Source organism: Protopterus annectens, chromosome 12.part0, assembly GCF_019279795.1.
Source record: "Protopterus annectens isolate FY-2018-M chromosome 12.part0, PAN1.0, whole genome shotgun sequence".
NCBI classification, from domain to species: domain Eukaryota; kingdom Metazoa; phylum Chordata; order Ceratodontiformes; family Protopteridae; genus Protopterus; species Protopterus annectens.
Window position 1 is genome coordinate 948,630,234 of NC_056746.1, and position 27,580 is coordinate 948,657,813.

General features: G+C 38.4%; 1 protein-coding gene across 2 annotated transcripts in view; it reads right to left on the minus strand.

Moving 5' to 3' along the window:
* Positions 1-15,682, minus strand: part of LOC122816904 (androgen-dependent TFPI-regulating protein-like) — an 807,251-nt gene extending 791,569 nt beyond the window's left edge. The window contains exon 1 of one of the 2 annotated variants that reach the window (XM_044089981.1): positions 15,190-15,682. In XM_044089981.1, coding sequence (XP_043945916.1) covers positions 15,190-15,351 — 162 coding nt within the window. In that variant the 5' untranslated portion in view covers positions 15,352-15,682. The remainder of the gene's footprint in view (positions 1-15,189) is intronic. The other variant, XM_044089980.1, reaches the window with a different exon arrangement.
* Positions 15,683-27,580: the final 11,898 nt, after the last annotated feature.

A 27,580-nucleotide genomic window follows, 5' to 3' on the forward strand; every position in this document is an offset into this window, starting at 1 on the left:
CAACTAGAATCGGGTGAGCCTGTGAGCTCTTAATAAAACCATTTTAAATAAGTTATAAGTGTGAAAAAGAAACAATTCATGCTTCTGCTTTATATCATTTTCCTTCATAAGGAAATTGTTCATCACCTTTTTTTCCAGAAACTACTTAGGCAAATTTGAGCAAGGCTATGGTAACAGAATCACATTCCAACCATATACTAAAACACATTAACAGAAAGAAAAACACATAATGATGAAAAAAATCTGTAAAATTAATGATTAATTATATAATAATTTATCTGTATAACAAATAGTTAATTATATAATAATGTATCTATTCCCCTACACTGGTATAACTTACAGACAAATCTAAATGAAGCAATAATTAATTTAACAGGAAGAAGCAAACTATCTGAAAAGTCTGACATTTAGGGATATGCAGCTCTACAATGTTTTTTTTTTACTTCTTCTTCTCAGCCTCTACAGCAATTCTTGGAATACATGGGTCCACAGTATGTTACTCTACAGAATTAGAGGAGTGACAGAAAACAGCATCTTGAATGCTTCTTCTGAAAAGTTTTGTCACATTTCTGATAAAAGAAAGTAAGTGGTACTTATATACCACACAACTACAACAGAAGGAGGCACTTAGAGATGACTGGTCCACAACTGTAACATCTGGCAACATTATTCTGTCAGTTTATGTACTTTGATTTGAGAAGGAAACAATTTTATCAGCTAGTGGAGCAAATGTGTTTTTGCAGCTCATATACTAAGGCCCATATTTGGAAAAACGTTGCCACACTGTGATGAGAGAAGTTGCAAAACAAGTAGACTCAAACAGTGTGTGTGATTCATAGGCACTCATACCGTTTGTGGAGGAATGCAAGCAGCAAGTTCAGGCATGCTATATGCCAAAGGCCATATAATGATGTGATGAGTAACATCATTAAAATAAGCAGTACACTGTATGCAAATGAGGCAAAACAAGATCACAAAAATCATAACTGTATAAAAGCTGCTCCTCGGAGGTACGAACCCTGTAAAAAAGAACTCTGAATAATGTTCACATTAATGCTAAAGGAATTGCTAAACAATGTTAGAGGTTGTTGTTGCACTAGTAAATGTATATCTACAAGAGACTCTTATTGCCACTGTTCAGAACAATGCGAGTCATTGCCCCTGGATGTACCATGTCATCCAACCATGCTTAACACTTTATGGACTCCACAACACCAATACTGTAGACCAATACCAAGTGGATAGGGAGACCATGCAACACAATGTAAATGTGTCAGCCTTGTCTGCAGCCCCATGGGAGTCATGGAGTATCTATCCCTGTGGATTCCAAAGTATGTGTACCTTATCTATATTAGTGACAATCACCTTTCATAGACCTACTGGGTATCACAAGTATTTGCCTCAAGAATACTTTATCAGTTTCTTGATGCCATGCTTCACCGTGTTGGGGGAAACATATGGGGTTCCCATGTACTCCATGACACAACCCATTTTCCTGAGGCACTGGGAAACATAGCTTATACCCACAATGAAATAAAGACCCCACCCGGTGAACTGGAAATTAGGTATATGAACTACAAAGGGTATCACTTCATCAACTGCCAGATGGCTGCGATGCACAAGAGATCAGCAACAGTATGCCTGCTGGCCACTCAGGCAGTTATTACAACTCTCACATGTGGCACAACTTTAGCCTATACCAACATGTTGGGAGGGGCGACACCCCCCCCCCAGGAATTTTGTTTGTGATGCGGCATCTGTACTGGAACCCTGACTGATAAAACACCCATCAAAAATTCATAAAATGAAACAGACCAGGAATGCAACCATGTACAGTCACAACCAAGGAACATTATTATGCAGGTGTTTGGGCTGATGAAGGCATGCTTTAGATGTTTGGATTAATCTAGTGGTGCCCTGCAGTATGATCCTAGCACATGTGCAAAAATATTTTCAGTATATGAAATGCTTCACAATATCATTGTTAGGAGGCAGTTACAGCAAGGTGGGCACTTGCAAGAGAAGCAGTCCCCAGCACACCAGACAGTGGAGGCTGAGTCATACAAGGAGGAGCCAGAAGCAAGGGATGATGATGCCAGATGAAGGTGGGTGCAGAATGCTTTGGCACTTGTAAAGAGACAGAAGACTGCACATAGCTTTAGAACATAGCAGACCATGGTAAAGTAGACACGCCACAGTAAAAGTGATGCATGCAAAAGCAGGCTGTGCTTACCCATGCATAGGCTGGCCATGCTGTACATCAGACATAGGCGACCCAAGTAACAATGTACAAAGGGCAGGGCACAGTTATCGTCATTTGCACAAGTGAAGCAAAGAAGCACATGTATGAATGTCTTTCACAGGGAAATATGTGAGTGCTGAGGACAATTAAAAGAAACATTGCAGTTATGTGCATGGGCTTTCAAGGAGTCTTAACAAAAAAGTTTCTGTGAAGGGTCAATGTGGGGGGAAGTGTGTGTGTGTGTGTGTGTATACACACGTGCATTTTAAGTACTGCAGGATGTAGTGGTGTGAGTGAGTGAGTGTCTGCTGGGTCACAACCTCAGCAGTAGTTCCAGCACTCCAGCTCGATCTACTGGATCGGTCTATGGCATGCATGGTAGATGTCTAAGCATCCCATGCATCTACCCTCCCATGAGAACTGGCACTACCAGGAGATGCACTGATATACCACAATTCCAACTAGATGCTGGTGTGTTGCGTGCCAATGAGCAACATTTGATACAAAGATGTCCTACTCTTATGACTGCCACGACCACAGGGGCATCCTCTCCAGAGCGTAGATACCTCTACAACAGATATAAATACTGAAATGCTAGCACAGCAGGAGCATAATCTAAGTCTATCCATGCCCACAATGGCTACCATCGGTGGAGGTAGCAGTGGAACAGTTTCATGGACAACACCTCATCCCAGCAGGTGAGCTTGAGAGGACATGGCATGTTTCAGTATATGACAGCATTTATCAAAACAATTGCACATGTAGAACATTCACTCCTACATGTCATCTCACACACCCTATATCACCCTTACTAACTATACCATGGCTGCGGTGGTTCTAGCTTGTGCCTCCATGATGGCCTTGCAGACAGGCTGAGCTGTGGCTAGTGAAACACCAACCTCATGGGAAGTGCAATACCCATGTCTCCAGTGAGTACTAGTACCCAGCCCCTTGTGTGTACCCCCTTGTCCATGGGGGCTACAGTCAGATCCTGATATATCTTCATTAGGGAGTACCAAACTTCCATGAATACTAGTGTCCGATTGTGGTTTGTGTCTAATCGGTGTCCACAGGGATAGAGGTTGTGTCCATGACCTGTGAAGGGGATTCAGCACTCACATTCTTTTTGTCCAACACACACACACACACACACACACACACACACACACACACACACACACACACACACACACACACACACACACAACTCCCTGCCTGGGCCAACTCATCCCTATCATCATCAGAGGTTGCAGATTCTCTATCAGGTAGTGGAATTTCCAAAGTAGCAGAACCAGACAATGAATCACACAGAGAATCACATTATCCTGTGGCAGTATGACCCTGTACCATACATATTCATGAAAGTGACGTGGGTGAATAGTACTATTTTACAATCAAAATTTTAAACTGCATGCCTTGTGCAGATGGCCATGCAGAGGGAATCCATTATGCTCCTATATACCAGACAATTTTAATAAGATGAGCAGTGACTATGGGGTTAAAAGTACTTACAGGTAATCTTACACAGAAAAGGTCTACATACCTGGGGCATCTCTGGTACATACTCTTCCTGACCATGCAAGTTCTGCCCCAATATCCAGCACTGCAATGTGGGACCATGTGTGTGTATCACTACATCTGAGAGAGGCTAGAAACTCCTCCATCTCTGTGAGACGTTACTCAGCTGATGGCCCAGCACTTGTCGAACCTACTTTCCCATGTCGGGTGCACAGCTCTTAGTTTCGTGACATGTGTAATGTCAGTGCCCCTGCAGCATAGGTACAATTCTAAACACCACCAACATTAATGTCCAACACCAGATCTTTCCAGGCATATTCCTGGTACGTCCAGTTAGCACCATCGAGCCCAAAGAGTAGTCAGCCATGGAGACAGATGACCTGGAGTAGCCCCTCATTTTTTCTATCAGAGAATTTTAGGTTCTATCTACTCTTTCCAGAAGAGTCTTCAGTGGTTTTCTGCTTAGTCTGTTATTTTAGACATTGCTCTCTAGGTATGGAAAACACTGGTATTAACATCTTATTAGTGATTCCACAAAAACCCTAACACCACAACTTGCCCCCCCCCCCCCCACCGACATACAGTATGTTGCTGGTGTGTCTAACAGTCATATCTCTCTATTCACACTGTTTAAGTAATGTCAGGCACATACCTTTACTAGGCAAATGTCCCCCACAGTACAGCAACTATATAACTGCAACTCATCAAGGTGACATAACTGGGGAAAAACTTCTGCACATGTGATATATGTGCAAGCTATACAACAGGCACATTTGTATTGAAGCTGATAGCACAAAGTTGGCCTGAATATGTTGAGTTGTGCACTAAGTAAGTGCTCATGGGTCTTTCCTATTATGCTTGAAAATCCTTCATTCCAGCAATGTGCCTCACCTTTGCAGTACCCTCTCTCAATACACTTTTCAATAACTCTTAAAAGTACTGGCCAAGCTATTTATTTATGTAGATAAATACAACAGCAGTTAACAGCAATCATACTTGACAGTGAACATGTAGGAAGTAGCAGTTTTTGTAAAAAAAACTTTTTGTAAGTTTTTGTAAAAAGTACATTTTACAAGCTGAAATTATGACTGCCTTCTTTGTTTCTTCTAGGTGACAAATCAGGGCTGGAGAAGAAGAAGACAGTTCTCCTTTTAGAGCACAGAGGTGGTGTATGATGGAGACTAAAATCTTTCTCCACTTTTTCCATAAAGACTTTAGCCAGAAGCTCTTGCAGGAGGGCTATGAAGATCCTTCGTACAGAACCTTGGCTTGAAATAGTTTGGCCCAGGTAGTCACTCACGCCAGTAACTTCCTACGCACAGGGGAACAGTGCTGTCACCACTACAGCAACATGAAGCATCACCATCCTTACCTCCTACGCTGACATAGAGATGAGCTAGAGTGCAAGCACCACCTTTGTATTGTAAGTACAGCTTATGTAAGCTACACATAAAACCTGACACTGTACGCCATCCACAGATCTTACATAATGCTGTTTACACTCTCTATTGCTTCAGAAGTTATTGCAGAGAATAGGCAGCGGCACAAGAAGAGGACAGAGAGCTTAAGGGAGGGTAGGAGTGACTATACTTGCTTCATAATGTACAGGTTTTAATGTTAATCTATTGAGGTACTGCAGGTGGAAATTCATACAGTATAGATTTTTTACATTATTGTCACTTCTCTGCTAACTTCCACTGTTCAAAGGTGAACAATATTTGTTTACTTAGTTAAGTTTTTTACTGCGGTAGTACACTGATAACAGACCATTTGCAGATACAGCCCGGGTAAAGAAATTCACAAAAAATAAATAAAACTGAACTGATTTCACAAACACACAGCAGTCACAGAATGTACAAAATCCTGCAGACAATTGAACAGTGAGCAAGCACTATTAACAGAGAAAAAAAAAACAAATCTGGATTAAATTTAATAGTAAAAATGGGAGGTAATCAGCAGGTAAGAAGAGAGGGTAGAAGTAGAAGTGATGTAGGCGAGACAGGAGTTAGTGCTCAATGGGAAAGCATTTGCAGTCAGATTTTTGATGGAGGTGTCTTTTGAGTTGTACTCTGAAGGCTGGGTTAAGAGGATATTTCTTTTAAGAGAGGGGGCAGGATTGCAAGTCTGGGTGCAATTATGGAGAAGGAGTGGATGGTACAATCTGGAGTAAGGAAGTCAATTGAGAGATGTTGTGGAGATTGTGGGGAGGGGGTTATTATGGAGTTTGACCTAGTTAAAGTAGTTTGAACAGAACGGTGTAGCTCAACTTTGTACGTAACTGGGAGTCATCTGGTATTGGACTGTGTGGTGCATTGACATTCCAGATGGGAGAAGTTGGAAATAAATCTGCAGGTTTTATTATCAATGAACAGTAGAGTGGATGAGTTTTTTTTAGAGGCTGTGGCTATGATGAGGCGCCCATATTCAAGTTGAGCTAGGAGGACTCCTTTGCCTATTACAGCTCTCGCTCATCAGGACAGAAAGGGAGATATTTTCCAGAGCCAGAATAAAAGAGAGTTTATCTTTTTCCTGGTGTTTTCAATTCAGTTATGAAAGTTAAGTGACTGGTCCAGTCATAAACCTAGATACTTAAAGGATGTAGTTGTTTTTATTGGGTATCATTGAGATCTGTGATTTTCCAGATTTTTAGGAATCAGGTTTCAAGCTTTTGAGAGGTTCCAAATATCATACTAATTGTTGGATGGTATTACTGTTTGTATGCATGCATTATTTCATATAATTGAAAAACTGGCTCAAGACATTATGAGTTTATGATGTCGACTGTGGGTTCAAGTCTCCCCTCCCATGTATACTGAGATGTAGTTTGTAATATAGCTGTCAAATTCTTTATAGCAGATGTAACATTTAAATGGAGAAATTATGTATAAACTACATTTTTGCATTGTAGAAACTTGTTTCACAGACCCTCTTTGTCAATACACTTGGTCTAATGATACTGTCTATTTGACTGCAGCCTTCACTCATATTGTACATATAGCCCAACATGTTATACCTGTGGCTTGTGTGCAACAATATGTCTGGGTTTGATTCCCATACCTGGGAAGTGTTTGTAATCCCTTCAGTTATAGTATGTGTATGGGGAAGTATGTCTGAACATCAGTTTGACTTTATACAAGTACATTTATCTCAGACATCCCACTGCTGTGTGTTAGACTACAGAATTCAGTGGGGTTATCCACGTAGCTCATAACATTAAGGTTTTGCCTTTGAAGAATGCATGTTTTGATTGCTGTGGGTTCAAGTTCCTATCTCAGCAGTGTATGCTAACAACCTTGGTAGACTGAGAAGTGCACGCTGTTTCTTCAAGTATAGTAGTTGTAATATTATCATAATAAAAATAAGTATCAGCTTATTTTTTTCATTGTATCTGTATATCTCTCTCCCTTAGCCTCTTTGTCATTATCCTATTACATGCACTTACTTGGATTATTTTGTTTCTCTCCATTTATTACACTGCAGCATCTAGACCTGCACCCTTCTCTCAGACAAGGCCTGTTGGCCTCCCACAGGTGGCAACAGTAACACTACCTCATTGATGTGTGTGAACAATGGACAAACAATGCTACTGCCTGTCTTATCCTGCATCCGCTCCAGTGTACCACGTACTGTTCCTGCTGCAGCTGCGAGTGGCATACTTTATAATCTCATCTCCTAGCACTGATTTCCTTTGCTTTGGAACCCTAATGAATACTGGGGTCCGAAAAGAACAAACAGTACACAGAGGAGAGATAGACACAATTCCATTCACTCCCTTCCTGAAAACCAGGGAAAGTCCTGTCTTGAAGTTTAAATGGATGTAAAAACAGAATAAAAGGTTTTTTTTTTTCCCTATCTGATCCTGAATGTACTGCCATAAAAACAAGTATGATGCTAAAACGTAAGCATTTCATGGAAATGATCTATGCCTGGTAATGGGGCACATATTGAGTATAACAAAATCACAGAGCCTTAATGGAAGACTGAACTATCAGCATAGAAGGAAACATTAAATATGAGTGCGTGAAGAAGAATATTGAAGACTTAATGCAAGAATATAAAGTTAAATATAAGCCGCTGACAGCCAAAATAAAAACTTAACTGATACAGCAAAGAATGGATTATCTTAAAATGTGAGCTTCAAATTTGAGAGTGTTGGGTATGCAAAAATATTTTCCTTTATATTTTTTATTTACATACTTTTTATTCATCCACTTGTCCAAGCCAATGGCTCCCCTACCTCCAGCTAACTGGTCTATCTATTCCTCCTTAAGGACTAGGAATGGACTCCTAACCTAATTTCACCAAGCCCTACCAACATCCTGTTTGTTTCCTTTCACTGACCTCACTGTTCAAAGTGAAGGCTGCATCCATCCCTTCCTGAGGCAACAACGGTACAGCTTATTCATTCCTCTGGTTGTTTACCAATCTCATACATACTGAGAGGCAAGGATCAGGTGGTAAGAAGGGAGCCAGTCACCTGGTCAAGTGGAGCTCCAATCCCTCCTCCTGCAGCATCTAACTCTTTTGTCAGCTCCCTTGAGCTCTACTACAGCTAAATAATGTGAGAGAAATATGCATAACTTAAAAAGGATACTATTCTCCGAGTTTGTAAAATGCCTAGCATACCAGTGCAGTGTGTGCTTACCAGGCTCATGCTCTGTAGGTGCAAAACGTACTGCTTACTCAGGTTGTCACCGAAGCAGTAAGCCACAGCTGCCCCCCTCCTCTCCCCCATGATGGCTCAGCTAATGATGGCCGCTCAGTCCCACCCTGCCTGGCCCATGCTACTAATCAAACGCGGGTCATCTGGATAAAAGTGCTTCATCCCCCGGTACCACTGAGGTAGGTCTCAAAGTCAAAATATTTTCTGTCGTTAAATTATTCTATTGAACGACTGCACACCAGAGGCTTTAGCTTTTTATTAACTCATTTTTTTATGTTAGGAAGCTACCTATTACAAGTGAAATGTAATGTCACTTAAATTAAGGACAGTCGTAGAAATGTTGCTAGTATTTATTGCCCTGATTGCGAGTGATTTAATTAGTATATACTGCTGACTGGTGTTTTATGTCACATGATTGAATGTCTCAGGTTTTAAATCTTGCAAGAATGGTTATGGCGTATTTCTTATGATTAAATAAAGGACAAAAGCGCTAAAAGCTAATTCAGAACCTCTGGTGTGCAATCATTCAGTAGAATCATTTGTTTGTTTAGTCCACTGCTGTTTCTATGCTGCAGTGTTTTTTTTTTTTCAGTTCATTTATGAAGGATGATGGCAAGCATGTATGGGAAGCTCTCATCCCAGGATGCAAACCTGGATTTATCTACTCACTTGGTTCCCGAGGAGCTTATAAATTTAATGCAGAAGCTGACTATGGCAGTATCTGAGATGTGTGGGTTATTAGAAACTATGAAAACCAAGAACCAAACAACAAACCTTCCTAGACCTTCCCTTCCTGGATCTTCAGCTAAGAGTTCATACAACATTTAGCCAGATCGGGAGATTGCTGAAGTGGATTTTACCAGGTGGGATGGAAGAGATGAACCAGGCACCAATATTTAAGGTATAAACACTGACATTATTTTTTTTAAATTAAGAATGTGGTAAACCCGTTCACCAATGTAGGATTCTCACATGATACTGCTTTAAGTCCTGGTTGTTTGGACAATGCCAACAACTTAGCAAATCCCAGCACCTTTAAGAGAGATATTTTCAGACTTGAGAAATAAATTTTTAAGACTTAAACTTGGGGTCTACATTAAAAGCATGAAACTGCTTTGAGAGGACATGCAAAGGGTGACACATATTCATCAAACTGCATTTAAGCGATTTGATGAATATGTCACAGGGCAAGGAGGTAGTTGTCCTTTCCTTCACTAGAGTACAATCGCGGAGTTGGTATATTTAGTTGGGGCTACCCCCCACATTGGGGGTGTAAAGCCCCCCACCTGATAATGTTTTTTTAATTTTTATTTTTTTCCAAACGGCCACGTGAATTTTTTCACTAGGAAAAAAATCTGATTATGTGACCATTCGCTATTTACAGGTTTTGCATATTAGGTGTCAACTTTTATGTAGTCGCACATATGTGCTTTCATTGTTCTGATATAGACCCAAAACTTGGAAGTATGAGATTTTCTACCTGCAAGAGTGTATCAAAAATGAACAAGTTCCTTTCGGTCTCAGGGTGTTCAAATTCCCCAATGGTGTGGATCCTAGAGGCAAATTATACAGGGCTTTAGGCAAAGTTTAACAGTGCAGGGGTGGTGATGATGAAGTTGCTGATAGAAGATTACCATAAGAGAGTTGTTTTACTACAAGGAGAAGTTCATTCATTTAATGACTTTGTCAAAAAGAACAATTTTTTTACTCAATATAACTCTTTTTACCATGAAATTAGTGTTAGAGAAAACAGATTAATTTCTACCATTACCAATAAAAATGTAAAAAAAAATACAAAAAAAAAGATGCTGAAGCTTATCGTACAGGGATAGCTTATTTGCTAAAAGGAAAAAGTACTGCTCATAAAAACTTTCATGAAACAGGTCAGGAACAATAACCCAAAAGATTTTCATTTTAATTACAACAGCGCCAACAAGTTGTAGCAGAATACCAGTGAACAATGTCAGACCGACATCTAAAGACATAAATGAGCAATTTTATCACCAGCCCGTTTTGTTTTAAATCCCCTTAAACTTACACACACTCCACAATGGCCTTCCAAAGGGAAGGGGCGAGGAAAGGGGAAAGTAAAAGGAAAAAAGAATAACTGACTGGGTTTAATGATATTATAAATTCAAGTGACATTACAGTATGTATTTATCATGAATCTGTCCTTTTGAAAGGGCTTTCTTTTATTCCCACACAGCAAATTGTACCAAGGTTTTAGTAGACTTAAAATTGTACACTTGGAAACTGAATTTAAAATTTTTATTACATGACATTCCCCATACCGCGGTGGTGGTGCTGCGGTAGCGTTGTCGCCTCACAGTAAGACGCTGTCCGGTTCGATTCTCAGCTAGAGCGTCTTCTGCGTGAAGACATGCGTGAATGGGCGTACCTTCGTTGAAGGTTGTGCGTCAGGCCTGGCAAGCCAGTACGTAAAAATCAACTGCCAATCATTAGCGGACTGGAGTTCCGCTGTGGCGACCCCTAACCGGGAAAAGCCGAAAGACACAAACAAATTTCATGACATTCCGCACTTTGAAAATAAGAAAAAAGAAATATCAGTCAGAAGCACTTTTAACCCCACTCTTCTCAGTACAAGTGTTTATGATGTCTGTGAAGAAGATTTCAGAAAGAACTTGAGTTCTACGACAAAGTTTTACAATTTATCTCATGAGGAAAATGTGGCTATTAAACAGTTGTCTGGTAATAAAGAAAGATACACAAAAATGGAGAAAGACCACCCTTTAGACCTGCTGTTGCAGCAGATCATTATAAAACCGAACCCATTTCAATATTTTTAGATGATCTACTCAACCTTGTAGTACAAAAGTCAACATTTTATCTAAAGAACTCCTGGCACCATCCTGAATTATTAAGTGATATAAAAGACAGTAACACAAACAGTTTTTTTTGTTTTTATAGATGTGGTGTCTCAGTGTACTAGTACTGATCAAACTATTGATACTGAGTTTGTGAGGGATTATTTAGCTAAACTCACCACATTTGAGAATCAGCTAATCAATACTGTTTGCATTCTTTTGGAGGTTTTGTTAGATAATTTTTTCACATTTCAGGGTAAATATTATAAACAAAGAACAGAAGTAACAATGAGATCCAGGGTAGTTTCTGTTTTTGCTAATCTAGTGATGACATGGTGGGAACAGTTTTTTTTTCATGCCACACAAGTTATTTGACAGTTATTTCTTATAGATGTTTCATTGATGATTTGTTCATCTTTTGGAAAGGGTCAAGAGATGATCTTTTTCAGCTTTTTGATGATCTGAATGCGAGTACGTCTTTCTTGAACTTTACAGTCAGTGACATTGGCATAGCCATTCATTTTTTAGATATTTCCATTTCCTTAGAAGAAGGCAGTGATAAGCTCACAAGTAAGATTTTTAGAAAAGAAACTTTTGCCAATACACTTCTGAATAGGAAAAATCAACACCCCTTCCACATGAAAAAGGGTGTAATAAAAGGTCAGTTCATTAGACTCAGTAGGTTCACCAGTGAATATCAGACATTTTTCTTGGAAGCAGAACACCTTAAAGACACTTTTCCTTAACAGAGGATATGAAGTGAGCCTGCTTTCCTGATATTATCCAAGAAGTGGTTATAGTGAGATAGGATACAACAAAGCCAATTTTACACAAATGTACAACTGACATTATTAAACGAATGATTACATTGTAGGAGTTAACAACAGTTCATTATATGGGGGAAGTGTTCCCACTTCCCATCACTTCAGACATGATCCTTATTAAGAACATTTTAAAAGACAACTGGAAAATTATCCTTGGAAATAAAGAAATGGCCAACATCATAGGGAAGCAACCATCATTCACTTGCAAGAAGAGTGTGAAAGTCATATCTCTCTTAGGAAAACCTAGTGCTGGCAAATAAGGTTAGCAGCTGACAAAAGACTGGGACTAAAATGCTTTTTATTAGCTCAAAAATCATATTTTTTATATTATAAACCTATTTATTACACGTCTATTTATGTACAGTAATTGAAATGTTGCTAGTATTTACTGCACTGAGTTTTTAAGTCTGCAAGTGATTTAATAAGTAGTTATTGTCGATTGTTTTTTGTCACATGATTGAATGGCGCGGGTTTTAAATCTTGCAAGAAAGGTTACAATGCATTTCTGATGAAGTTCTGATTAATTAAAGGACAAAAGTGCTAAAAGGTTAATTCGGAGCCTCTGGTGTGCAGTCATTCAGTAAAATAATTTGTTTAGTGCACTGGTGTCACTACACTGCAGTGTTATTTTCTGTCATTCTTACAAACTTGAATGTTGGAAGCCTGTGTTTTGATGCTTCTGTGGCAGAGAAAGTGCATAAACTTATCAGCTGATTTTTTTATGCACTGTGTATTGTCATGATGCATTCTGAAGACAGCTATTATTACTATTATTATGGATTCTGTTATTTCAATAAATATGTATGCATGTGATTATGGCAAGTGGAATATTGAGCATTTAGCATATGGGCAAGCAGATAGTATTTTCATTGAATACACCAAGTATGAAAAAGAATTCCAGGTTTACTTGAGGCCTTTAGGGGTGTCCCATCTAATGCAGATGAAAGTTATACTGAGATATATGCAGTCTGCCAAGTCCCGGGTGTTTTAGGATCCTGACAGGGTTGGTCAATGGGGATTTAGACATGAAAACGATTTTTAGAAACTGTGGCAAAAGTAGGAATAGTACATAAAAAGGGGGAAGAATCTGTAATGCTGAGAAGTATCTGGCTGTTCCGATTGTTTACTGTATTACTTTTATTTGTATTTGTTAACCGGGGTATGGACCTTTTTTCAGACTCATCTTAGGGGCACTTGCGTCTGGTAAAATGACTTGCACAGTCACACATTAGGCAAATGGGGGCTTAGTACCCAAAATACAGCCATATTATTTGTTTTTGCGAGTACTGGGTGATTTTTAAAAAAATACTTGAATGTGCTACAATCTCAAGATAAATGAGAAGCTACACTACCAGCACAGCTGCTGCTCACTTTTGGCTCATGGTTTGACAATATGTTAAGGGACTAATGAAAACAGAATTTGGAGATACTGTTGATGGGCACATGCCTATTTTAGGAAGCACTTGGTAAAATACAAACACAATGTATTCAAAATGAGAAGAGTCCAATGTTCTTAACAATACTCAGAATTAGGATCAGAAAATCAGATAAGAATACAATGCTAGATGTACAATTACTTTACTCTTTTCCATCCACTTATTTTAAATATTCAGCTCAAATCAATGCCAAGTTGAAAAAATATTACTCTCAAGTGGCACACAGTAATTATATAATCACATAGGTCATACATCTCCAGCTAACTGGATGAAAGTAGGTTTACAGTCCTTATTAATGGGGAACAAAGACATATCTGGTGTGTTGTAAGGTTTGTACTCTTCTGTAACTGCAGGCCACTTATTTATCATTCCACTACACCAAGTAGCTTCTTTTCAGGGGGGAGACCCGGGTAGTATTTAAACTAGATAGGGTAATTTGATCAGACTACCGAGGAAATTCCCCCAATCTTTTTGATGAAGCTCTGTGGGATGATTTACACCCACCTAAGATACCACACATTCAAGCAGATGTGACCTCATTAACCTTTAAAGCATGAGTGCTGCATACGCAAAAAATACGACAATCAAATTATAAGGTTTGGGACATATGAAAAGCACCAACAGCTATGTACACAGAATAAAAAGGCTATGAGCTTCTAGCAAGCTCCATCATGTAGTCCTAGATATAGCTCTCCACTGCTATGACTTTGGACCCGATATATTCCCTTGTTCCTCCTAGAATTACTGATGCTCCTCAAAGTCAACCCTTTTAATGGGTACATCCTTCCTTAAATAAATAAAGCATGTGGAAAGATTCTCTATCACTATTCAGAGTGCTGTACATAAAGACCTCCTATTGTGAAAAATATGTGCTCCTCTTTCTTACCCTCTACTATGCTTTTTAAAGGTTTGTGTTATGATTTTTTTAATACTCCGAGATTACGAGATATGCTCCTGGGTTTAATACCCTCAGTCTCCATTTGTCCGCCATGTGCCTCAAAGAATGTTCTTGAGTCACATCCAAAAAGAGGCAATTACTCATGCAATTGTAAAAAGATGACTACTTTGTTTGCACCCAGTGAGCTTACTTGGCTAAAAAATATCATTTACCCCCCCCCCCCCCCCAAAAAAAATGAAAACCTGAGGCCCACGACACAGTAGTTACAACCTGTCCCATTTTGGCGCTGAACAGCAGAATTTACACTTCTGTCCAACGGGAGGGGGCCGAAAAAAGGCAAATGCCCTGAGATTTCGTGAAAAAAATTCATAAACTTCCTTTAACAGTTGCATAAAATAATTATGTATTTGAAACACACAAATAACGGAACAGCATAAGCAACTCGTATGCTGCAACGATAAAAGTTTTATTCTGGCAAACAAAAAAAAAAAAAAAAGCTATGTTCAGTCATTTGCACTGGCTGCAAGTAGAGCTAGTTTTGTAAAATCTCACGTTTCCACGACAAATTTCACACTCTGGGCATCTGGAAAGGTGGCAACCCTACAACACACTCAGTGGGAAACTGTAAAGAAAGCTTGTACTTTTAAACCAGAAGTGTGTCAACACAAATTGCTGACGTTCAGTGGTCCACCACGAAAGTCAAAGGCTACCAGCTGGAAGCTTTACAGTAATGACCTTAATCACACAGATCTTACTTCTGTACCAGAATGTCACCACACTTACGAGGTTTATAAAGGTCAGATACTTCCATCGGCCGCCGAAAGCTGACACACCAGGATGACTGCGCAAAGAAGTAATTGCCATGTTCTGTGCCACAGTAAACACATACCAGGCACAGATGATGAAGTGCAGGACCACCGTATTAAACCGTCTATCTTGCACCATCGTTGATGCCTTCTTTCTAATCACAGGCTTCCGGGACAGGATCCGCGCAGAGCAAGCAATCGTGGATATCAAGAAAGGGGCCTACAATTTACATTTCTATGCATTTGCTAACTAAAGAAGGGCAAAACCTAATTGAGGGCAGTGTAAGTTCCACAATAAAACAAATACATTTGCAACTTTACATGTCAATCAAGAAACACGTCTTAAATTTAATGGCACATAATGGTATAGTCTGCATTTTCTGAGCACGAGACTGTAACCGTTTTTTTTCAGACTTTAATCCTCTTTATCCATGAATGCAGCAGTATTGTTGCAAGAATTAAAACAAGACGGTAGGCCAATTACAACTCCATCAGACGTAGTTTGTATACGCCCCCCACGTAGCAGCCATTATTTTGTGTAGCTCGTCATTCTTTGGTGACTGGAAACTAAGATAATTGTAACCTGGAGAGATTTATTTATAGGTAACAGCTTAGCGTTTCCTTGACCACGTTACCAAAGTTATGTCCACTTATTACACATATTTTAACGTAGTACCGTCCGAGCTAGTAGTTTACAATGTGTTTTTATGTAGGGTTGCCACCTTTTGAAATTCCCAAACGCGAGATGCTGCAGGATAAACCATGACCACAACCTAAGGACCTACTTAATTTTTTAACCAACATAAAAAAAAAAACTTATTTTTATAACATTCAATCTAATTATGCTGTTTCGGATAACATTTAGGTGTTTCAGATGCAGAATAATTATTTTATGCAACAAGTAAAGACAAAGATTTTTCTTGCCCCAAAATCTCAGGACCATGGCCATTTTCAACATTTTTGAAGGACATGGATCGCATACCACTCAACTGTCCCTGATTTTAACTCAAATTTTAGCTCTGTCCCTCTTAATCCCTCATAACACTAGTACCTTTTGGAGGAAATGTACTGAATTATATTTAAGCAATAATGACAATGATTAAAAGTATAGACTTCTCTTCCTTCAGGAAATGTATATTAATTCACATTCTCTTATTCTGTTAATGTCTCAAGTTAATGAAACTCATATTTTAAAAGTGTCCCTGATTGTCCCTGATTTTTCTGGATTTGTCCCTGATTCTGTTGAAATTTGTCCCTGATTGGTTGAGAGCTATGCATGGATGTCCAAATAGAGATCAACGTAGGCAAAGAGGGACAGGTGGTAACCCTAAGGTCATCCTGATAAGCTCTCTCTAAGGGCAGCAATAACCCACACGGAAAGTGTCAGTTTGCCCAAATAAAAAGTTCTCTGGGGATAGTTTGGAGAAGCAATCTATAATTTGTTATTCTACCCAGATTTTGGCAGTACTAAGCCCCTCTGTCGGTAACAGCGTATAGCGTAAGCAAACTACATAATACAATTTTACACGGTTAACGAAACGTCACCCATTACTTAATGCAAAGGAGAGTTAAGGGGACATCTCGCCTTTACGTTGCAGTACAGCAAGACTACATTGGAGTTCGTAGAGACAGTAATACGGCAAGCCCCAAATCTAGAAATAATCAGGGACACTTTTAAGGTATTAGTACTATTATCTTCAGACATAGAGTAAGAAGATGTGAATTCATATACATTTCCGTAGATAAAAGATTGTCATGATTTTAAGTTAAATTCACCACCTTTTTTGCTGCTACATTAACCCTCCCCTGATTCCTGATTTAAGTAGTGCGAATTATCAAGTTTTAGTCTGTTTGTGTGTGTGTGTGTGTGGGGGGGGGGGGGGGTGCAGGTGCAACCCCTCGTCACATACAAAATGTATTAGAAGCATTACCTTTTTATTTAAAAAAAGTAACTGTAACTGGATTTTGGGGGGGGGGGGTGCAGGTGCAACCCCTCGTCACATACAAAATGTATTAGAAGCATTACCTTTTTATTTAAAAAAAGTAACTGTAACTGGATTTTGAGACAGTTTTAAAGTGATAAAGATGTTTGCTCAAATTTTCTGTGTCACAGTATTAAATAAAACACCGTATGGTTTTACAGCAAAACTGTTGTGCAGGCGTGTCCTTCCGTTTCATGATTTTAAACAAAACACTGTGCTGTTTTACAATTTATTGTTCCACATTTTCATTAAAAACTGCAGCCTGTGATTAAAAAAAAGAGCATAAAATAACTGAGTAACGATAACAGAAATCTGAAACATTTTTAAAATGATTGATCTTTTTCATGTCATGTTTTTAAATAAAACTATGTGCGCTATACAGTAGAGTGTTCTTCAAGCTTCTTCTTTCTTATTTTGTGATTTTTTTTAAACAAAACACTGTGGCTTTACAATACATTGTTCCAATTTTTCATTTAATAAATGTTATATTCTAATTATGTATACTTTAATACTGTGTTGGTGTGACTAGTAGGCATGCATACGCAGGAGCGGTCTTAGGTCAACTGGTGCCCTAGGCAAAAGGGCTCCACGGCGCCCCCCACCACACCACCCATTACCCCCATCCTGGTCTACCTACAGCAAATAATCATTGAAAAAGCGCCCCTTCTAGAGTGGCGCCCTAGGCAGCCGCCTAGTTAGCCTATGCCTAAGGACGGCTATGTGCATACGTTTTTTAGTAAGGACAGGCATGGCTGGGGCTTGTTACTGCATGTTGTATGGGGTTACCTCTGTCCACTGTTGCCATTCTCTGAAGAGGGATTAGAGAGGATTTTTTTCAAACTTATGGTCATCCCAGGATTTTGTCCAAGTGAGTGCTCACAGAAGGGCTGCTTCTAGGGACTTCATAGTTGTGGCTGCCAGAGGCTGTTCATACAGGTACATGAACACCAGGAGATGCTTGCTGTGCAAAGTTTCAGTAGTATACTGTAAGGTTAAGGCTCTGAGCTGTGAAAAAAATAACTCTGTATAGAAAGTAATGACCACCAAGTGTAATATATGGGCATCTCCTGTGTGAGCTCCAAATGCTGATGTGCAAGAAGGTATCCAGTGGAATCATTTTGCCACCCTGTCGACACAAGGATATAATACCCATGCAAAGTGGCCATCCAAAACCAAATGTGTCATATATGCTGGTTGAAGTCAGGGATAGTTGAGATTCAGAATTGGACATAATTTTTTGTCCCCATAAACCTCCGTCAACACAATGTGTAGATAATACGGACTTTCTAAACAATACCTTCTACAGTAGAATTGAGCAGACTACACCACACCAAAGAAACTACCCATGGACGGGTAATGGATGCCACACTGCTATGTCTCAGCCTGGAGGCAGTCAGAAAGAACCTAAGAAAAGTCCATCTAGGCAAGGCAGCAGGTCCTGACATGATTCTGGGTCGTCTACTCAAGGACTGTGCAGATCAACTGGCACCTGTCTTCACTGACATCTTCAACACATCTCTCAGACAGACTAGTGTGCCAAGATGCTTCAAGTCTGCCATCATCATTCCTCTGCCAAAGAAGTCATCCCCCGTCGTATTAAATGACTACTGACCCATCGTACTCACACCTGTGGTGATGAAAAGCTTTGAAAGGATGGCCAAAGAGCAAGTCATCTTGTCTGCCTGCATCTTTTGATCCTTTACAATTTGCTTACAGACCAAATCGCTCCACGGTGGATGCTATTTCACTGGCACTGCATCACACCTTGAACCATCTTGAAGACAAAAATTGTTATGTACGTATTTATTTATTTGACATTTGTTAACTGGTTTAGTCTGACTGAGCTGTTGACCTTTTTCAGCAGGAGCCTGGGGAGAAAAGCTCTGAAATTAACACATAGATTTATACAAATTTTAAGAAAGTAGTTACATAGTTTACCATATAAATGAAAAAGATCAAGAACAATGCACAGAGAATATAGAAGTATAACTTATAGCACAGTCACTAAAGTAGTACATGCATAGTATATACTTGTGCTCTAAGCAAGCATTTGAGCCAAAATTTATTAGTTGAAATTAGGTAGTCTCTAAGAATTTGAATAGTAAGTTTGTGCAGAAAAGTCTAAACTATTTACAAGTAAAATCTCACAGCTTGGCTGTTAAGTAAGGAGAGAGAAGGGAGGGAGGTAGGCTAGTGACAGTAGAAGAGGTGGTAGGTGACAGTTTAAGGAAGATGTTTACAGTGGCAGGTCTAGGTGCTTTTTAGATAGTGTTTGCTATAAGTTTTGAATTGTGGGTGCTTAATGCTTCTAATATCAAGGGGAAGTTTTTTCCAGGAGAGGACAGGGGAGTAGCTATAAGAGTTTTGTCCAATTTTGTTTTTGGGATAGATTTGTAAAAGGTTTTGATCAGTGTTTCTGATAGTCCTGGGAGGGGTGTAGATGGAGACTAGTGAGGAGATGTCTGGAGAGTAGGAGGGCAGATACAGGACAGAATGAATGAGCTAAAGCTCAGAGAGAAGTAGTTGGTGGGTAAATTCTAGCCAGTTTAAGTTATTTAGAGAAATACAGTGGTGAGAGTTACAGAGTTGGCCCGCAGTGAATCTGGCAACTTTATTATTGGTGGTTTCTAGTTTTGTTAAGAGACATCTGAAGGTTGGTGAGAATTTGTGATCTGTAAAACAGGCTAGGAAGAAGGCAGATGTCGGAAAAGGTGATTTTAGCTTTGTTTGACAAGAATTTCTTATTTCTGTAAAGGAATCCAAGCTTTTGGTGTTTTTTTTTTAATACAGCTGAGTATATGAAGGTCAAATCTGAGTTGTCATCTATTATGACCTTGAAAAGCTTAGTGTGCGATTCAACTGTGATAGGTGTGTTATTAAGGGATAAGATTGTGAATGTAGATTTAAGGTATTCATAGACCAGTTCAGCTTTTAGCACTGTAATACCACAGCAACTGTTGTCTAAACTAAGTCAACTAGGCATAGAAAGTACACTCTGCAACTTGATCCTCAATTTTCTAAACAACAGGCCCCAAACCATTCGAGTTAGCAAGAACCACTCACAATGCATCTCCTTGAACACAGGGATCCCACAAGGTTGTGTACTAAATCCACTTCTGTTCACAGTACTGACCCATGACTACTCTGCAAAACATCAGACAAATCACATCATTAAGTTTGCCGACAATACCACTGTGATCGGCCTCATCTGTAATGATGACAAGGGGGTATACAGAGAGGAGGTGAACCAACTCACCAGATGGTGCACCTACAACAGCCTAGCACTAAATGTTGAGAAAACAAAAGAAATCATTGTTGACTTTAGGAGGAAGCAAGGATCCCACTCACCCATCACCATTAGTGATACGGCAGTGGAAAGAGTAAAAAGCACCAAATTCCTAGGGATGCATATCACAGATGACCTAAGCTGGGCAACAAACACCTCCAGCCTTGTAAAGAGAGCCCAACAATGTTGCCACTTCCTCCGGAGACTATGCAGAGCAAATATCCCCTCCCACATCCTTATGACCTTCTACAGGAACACAATCCAAAGCATACTGACTAACAACATCACAGTCTGGTATGGAAACTGCTAATATGCAGATTTCAAGACATTAAAGAAGGTTGTAAAGCAGGTGAGGAAAATCAGAGGATCAAACCCCAAGCCTTACAGGACCTTTACTCTTGCTGTTGCTATGGTAGGGTCGTGAAACTGATAAGGGACAAGTATCATCCCATGCATGGACTGTTCCACCTCCTGTCTTCAGGGCAAATGATACAGAAGCATCAAGTGTAGAACATCAAGATTCAAGAATAGTTTCTTTCCACAAGCGATCAAACTGTTGAAAAACTAACCTTAACATTGCCTATACTCCATCAGTTTGTGAGAACATCATGATTGCAATATGAGTGTCTTTACTACCGTAGAATTAAATTATTCTATTTGTCTAAGTAATGCAATCTGAACTAAATTATTACTTGCACAAGTACAGGAACTGTGAATTATGCTATGCTGCTATTCTAACTTAAAAATGGTGGTGGGTAAGTTATCTATGTGTGTATTTATATCTGTACTGTCTAGAATTTCTTCCATTATATGCTTCATTCACCCTCTTGTGAAAACTGTTTTCAATGCACACGAGCCTAAAGCAATGAAATTTCATCCAGTGATGCATTTGTTGATCTGAATGACAATAAAGTTTACTTTGACCAGAAAAAAAGAGAAGACATGACACCTGCCTCTTCTCTGACATAAGAGGCAGTGTAGCCCCTGTGAATAGTAGTCTGGGCATATCCTTAGAGTTCAGCTGAAACAGACTGGTTTTCCAATGGAGTTCTTTCTGGATGAACATAACATAAAAACAAAAAATACTACATTACCAAAGGTGGTCTCAACAAGTAGAGAAATGCAGGAAAAAAATATGAGATGTACCACTAAGGCTATTGTGAGACAAACACGTCACGTTAAAAGCCAAATTCTTTAATACAAACAAAAATCCAAATAGCATAAAACAAGGTTCGAGGTGAATAAGCACTTTCGGTAAAAAAACCTTCGTCAGATCCTCACCCATTAACCAGTGGTTTACTTAAAAAGAGATAGATAGCCAATCAGCAAAAACCTTAGCAAGAAATTCAATTGATCTGATGGAACATGCTAACTGCTTTTTGGACTTTAGTAAATACGAGCCTTGCACTCTGCTGTTTTGCTTTCCCTTAGAGTTGTGCTATCACTTAGGAATACCTGCATTTTGGCTTCCCTTTGCTTCTGTTGGGTGTTTGACTTTCACTTTGTGCTTGTATTTGGCTGCTTTCCTCTTATGACTATACAGAGTCATGGTCTATTTTCCATTGGCAGACTAATTTTTTGACTAGCATTCATTGGTTCTTTCTCTCTTATGATCATGAATAGTCATGACTTGACCCCTATTAGTAATTAAGCTTGCTGATACAAGATGATTGTTTGTTTTTTTCTTCCTGTCTTCTTTAAATGCTATTATGAAGGGCTTTGAGACTGGCACATTTTTGATTGGAAGAAATAGTTCCTGGCAGTCTCCTATTGTTTTTTTTTTTTTTTTTTTTTATATGTTAAATAGTAGATTCAGTATGATTAGCTCATTGGTCTAGCTTGTTTCTGGATTCCTGTTAATTGGTCCTTCTTTTTGTGTGACTAGAAACTGCTATTATGAATAGCTTTGAGACTAGCATGCCTCTGACTGGAAGAAATAGCTTCTGATATCCCCCTATTGGCCATTTTGTTATGCTAAATGGTCGTTTTATATGTTAAGCTCATTGGTCTAGCTTGTTCCTGGATTTTTGTTGATTTGTCCTTCTTTTTTCTGTGACTAAAAACTGCTATTATGAATGGCTTTGAGGCTGGCATGCCTCTGATCGGAAGAAATTGTTTATGATAGCCCCTTATTGGTCATTTTGATATGCTAAATGGTTGGTTTATATGATAAGCCCATTGGTTCAGCTTGCTCCTGGTTTTTGCTGATTGGCCATCTGTCTCTTTTTAAGTAAACCACTGGGTAATGGGTGAGGATCTGAAGAAGGTTTTTTACAGAAAGTGCTTATCCACCCTGAACCTTGTTTTATGCTATTTGGATTTTTATTTGTTTGTATTAAAGAATTTGGCTTTTAATGTGATGTGTTTGTCTCACAACAGCCTTGGTGGTACATCTCATCTTTTTTTATACATTTATTTCTGGATGAAAACTGATCATCTACTGGGCCTGCCTGCAGTACACTGGTCTTTGTGATAGTTCTTCAAGCTGGGGCACACATGGATGATGACCCCTACAAACAGTCCCAAACTGGAGTCAGGAGTACAACAACATTCATCCTGTTATAAAGCTTACCAAGCACAGATGATGGCATGATGCTTTAGGCCTTTTCATGGATGCTGGGAAGGCCTCTTCCCCTTTTGTGGTTTACCAAGTCTAGAAGAGGAAGTAATAGAGGTGACAATAGGGAATCACAGAAGCCCTCCTTAAAAGTGAAGCCCTGTGTCTTCCTCAAGAAGTTGTGAATAGGTTGTGGGCTGGCTGGCTGACATGCTGAAAAACTGGCATTCAGGATCCTGTTTCTTGAATCTGCCTTTTAGGATGGGCAACCTCAGTAATGCCATCCTGTGTAGAGCCTAAGCTGCTGCCTGCTTGGTGTCAGTACAGTCAAAATTACAATGGGGTATGTTGCATCTTACTGTAGAAGACAAAGACAACCTTAAGGAGGTCTTCCATAAGTCCAGGTTGAAGAAGATCCTTGAGTTTATCTAAAGCTTTTTTCCTCTAGGTACAATACATACTATCAAGAATAAGGAAAAAAAGAATAGTTGAGGACACTAAGCCCTATTATGACACTAGAGTACACTCTGTTACCATATGTGTTAACTGGACAAGGATCCTTATCTGGTGGCAAAATGCTATGGCCTGTGTGACTTTTGTTAGACTAAACAAATTACACGGATTATGCATTACACTACTTAGTTGCTGTGTCCAATTAGGAAGTGACTTGTAAAGGATATTTTTCTATATAGAGATTGAAGGGGGACATTCTGAGTGATTCCAGGCTACCTTGATGGTATCCCAAATATTTATATTTTTGTTTGGCCCCATCACTGGGTGAGGGTTGAACAGGAAGAGACACAGTTCAGATAATCATCAGGGGTAGGACTTCAGTTCTGGGGCCACACTAATCAAGCCCCAGTTGAATGGGTTGCAGTCAGGTCTTCGTCCAATGTCCCATTAAACCAAATGATGGTATTATACATATCTGTCTCCAAGGGAGGATAATCAAGAATCCTCAGGTTACTTACTGAGAAACTCCACTAGTGTTTCTAGGGTGATGGGATATGGGTTTGAATCTAGTTCAAACTATTCCTCATAAGCCTGAAAGCAACTCAAAAGAAGAGTTCCTCAGAAGATGTGTTGATATAGTATGAGCTCATTATGTTTGTCCTTATCTGTGACAGTGACCTTGAAATTTATTTATCAATTGATATTTTATTACCAGGAAAATCCAACTGGGTACAAGCCCATTTTCAGTGGAGGTCCAGGGATAAAAACCCCAAATTATTAACAAAATATTTTAAGAAAAACATGTATTATTTATTTATTTTTTAAGAAAAAAATAAAAGAAATTACATGAAAAAACATTTTAATTAATACATAAAAACTGTACCTGTGTGCAAAATGTTTGAAAAACATGTAAAAATGTATGTATGAAAAACATTTTTCACACAGGTACATTTTTTATGTATTAATTAAAATGTTTGTTTTTTTGTTTTTTTTATGTATTAATTAAAATGGTTTTTAGAGCATACAATATTTATATTTCATTTTTACTATGTATTCCTGCCTGTAATGTTTTTATTTCACCACTAGATGGTGATATTGTTTTTTTGATTTTGGTAAGAAATCTGTAATTTCAATAACAAGGATGTTAATTGAATGTATTAACATTTTAATTAGTTAGGAGACACCATTGGTAGATTCAAATAACATCTGACTTATAAATTTAGCATACTGAGCACTGTTTAGCTTTTCTGATGAAGTGCATGTCGACGAAAACATGCTGAGAACTGTAGCAGCGTTATTGTTTTTGTTTCTGTTCTGTGAGGTTTGTTCGTGGAGTGAAAATAAACATCTCTTGCTGATCTGCTATGCCTGTCTTTTGAGTTTACCAGTGTGAGTTTGGGCACATTGACCACTTACTTTTATTTACTAATATTTAGAGAGAAAGTCAAGGAAGAGAATTAGATAGCAGTAAGGAAGTATATATATATATATATATATATATATATATATATATATATATATATATATATGTGTGTGTGTGTGTGTATATATATATATATATATATATATATATATAGATATATATATAATTTATTTATTTTACATTTGTTTTTTAATGGTTATTTTCAATGAATGTTTTTTGTGGAGCTTTTCTCCCCGGACCTCCACTGAAAATGGGCTGCTATAGCTTAGTCGGACATTCCTGGTCAACAAATGTAAAATAAATAATAAATATACACACACACACATATATATATATATATATATATATATATATATATATATATATATATACACACACACACACACATGTATATATTTCTATATACATATATATATATATATATATACACACACACACACACACACATACATATATATTTTATATATATTTTATATATATTTTATATATATATATATATATATATATATATATATATATATTTATACACATATATACACGCACGCATATACAGTATATATCTATATAGATATATGGGTCTACTTCTAAATTTTGAACTTTCAAAACCTTGAATTGCTTATGGTCGAGGCCATAAGATCGAAGTTTTGAAACTTCCAAATTTAAATGAAAACAATTTTTTTAGGTTTTCCCAAATTACTAAAATACTGAACTTCAGAATATTGAGACCATAATGTTGAAAGCTAAATATTTTGAAACTTTATGTTCTTGAATTGCTAAATACCAAAATCACTGATTAAACAGCATGTCTAAGGTTTAAATATGGTACTATATCTTTAAGGATTCATACATTGTACCTAAAAAAAAGATGGATGGTGTTTCGTTGCATGCCCTGGGAACTGTCAGAGAAATCTGCTACACTACTAAATCTCAAAAAAGTAACAGGTTTTGATTACAGAAGGATATATACAGTATATAATTTGGAATGAAGTATGAAGTTAAAAAAGTATTAATGCTGTAAGTACAAATCTACAGTGAAATGTAAAGGAAAGGCTGTAACATCTTTGTCAAATGGTGAACAATTGTTGAAATCAGTTGCTCATGACACAGGAGATCCCATAGAAGTAGAAAAGTATGCTTTGTGTAGGGAGTTGAAACATAGAGCTGCTGTTTCTAGAGATACACTTTGTCTACTAGTAGACAATGCTATTGCTTCAACATCTTTAGAATATGTTCCCAGTCTTCCAAGTAGAAAAGCGTTACTACAACAGATAGAAAATGTAGATCTAAGTTTGTTTCCATTGAAAACCAACACTTTAATTGAAAAAAGTGTGATTGATGAAATAACAGAAAATATTGTGTTAGTGTTTACTACTATTAACAATTTATTTGATTTGAGTAGGGCAACCATATTGTTGATAGATGGCACTTATTTTTATAAAGGTATCATCTGCAGGCAACTGTAAAGTATACATGGTTTGATGAAATATGGCGAATACAGTAAATTAGTTTCTTTATTATTTTGGTTAATGTTGAAGAAGTCTTTAAAAACATATAACACCATGTGGCATTGTATATTTCATTTACTTTCTGAGAATGGATTTGAAAGCAATGTGAAGTACATTTTGTGTGATTTCGAAATTGCAGCCATCAAAAGTTTTTGCTGGAGTGTAAATGGAGCAGTTTCAAAAGGATGTTTGTTTCATTTTGGTCAAAACATCCGGAGAAAAGTACAGAATTTAGGATTAGCAGCTTTGTATAATTCATTGTCCTTCAACTATTGGTAAAAAGTCTAGTAGCAGTAAGATGTTTATATGAGGAAGAGGTACTACCGGCATTTCATTCTCTGAGGGAAACATTTCCTGCAGAAGGGAAGGAAATTATTAAATATTTTTCTGATTGGAATGTGTTAGGAAAAGTAAAGAAATTTTGCACTAGAATAACATCATTTGCAAGGTTTCCCCCACTGTTTCCTATTTCGTTTTGGAATATATCTGATTTAAATGCATTATTTCTTCCCAGAATGCAGAACTCAGTTGATGTGTGGCATAGGAGATAATACCAAAGACCTCTCTGGCTGCTATGTGCTCCTGGCCCCATTGTTTTCAACCTTTTCTTGCTCCCTCATTATTCCCCGCTCTCCAGCCTGCCTTCCTTCCACTAGACAGGAGTGGCCTTAGGTCAACTGGTGCCCTAGGCAGATGGCACAATGGCACCCCCCACCACACCACCCAGAGCCCCCATCCTGGTCTACCTACACCAAATAAATACTGGTAAAGTGCCCCCACTAAAGCGGCGCCCTAGGCGGCTGCCTAGTTGGCCTATGCCTAAGGCCGGCTATGCCACTAGAGGCTAAGAATTTGAATATCTGGAATCTCAGGACCCTTCCATTTTAACTGTGGTCTCATCTCTGTGCTCTTCCAAGAAAGGAAGAAAGAAAACTATTATATCTTCTGCATTGGCTGGCCTGTACCGGCTACGCACTACTTGTTCAAGCGTTTTTCACATGAAAGTGTTATAGGCGTTCTCACTCAACCCCAGTGTTTGCTGCTTTACTTTTAAATTCAATGTGCTCGCCGTGTCCGTAGTCATATTGAGGATTTATGCCGCACACCGTTTGCCCACTTGCAACAGCTCCAAATGTTTGTTTTACATAGTTGTTTTTTTGAG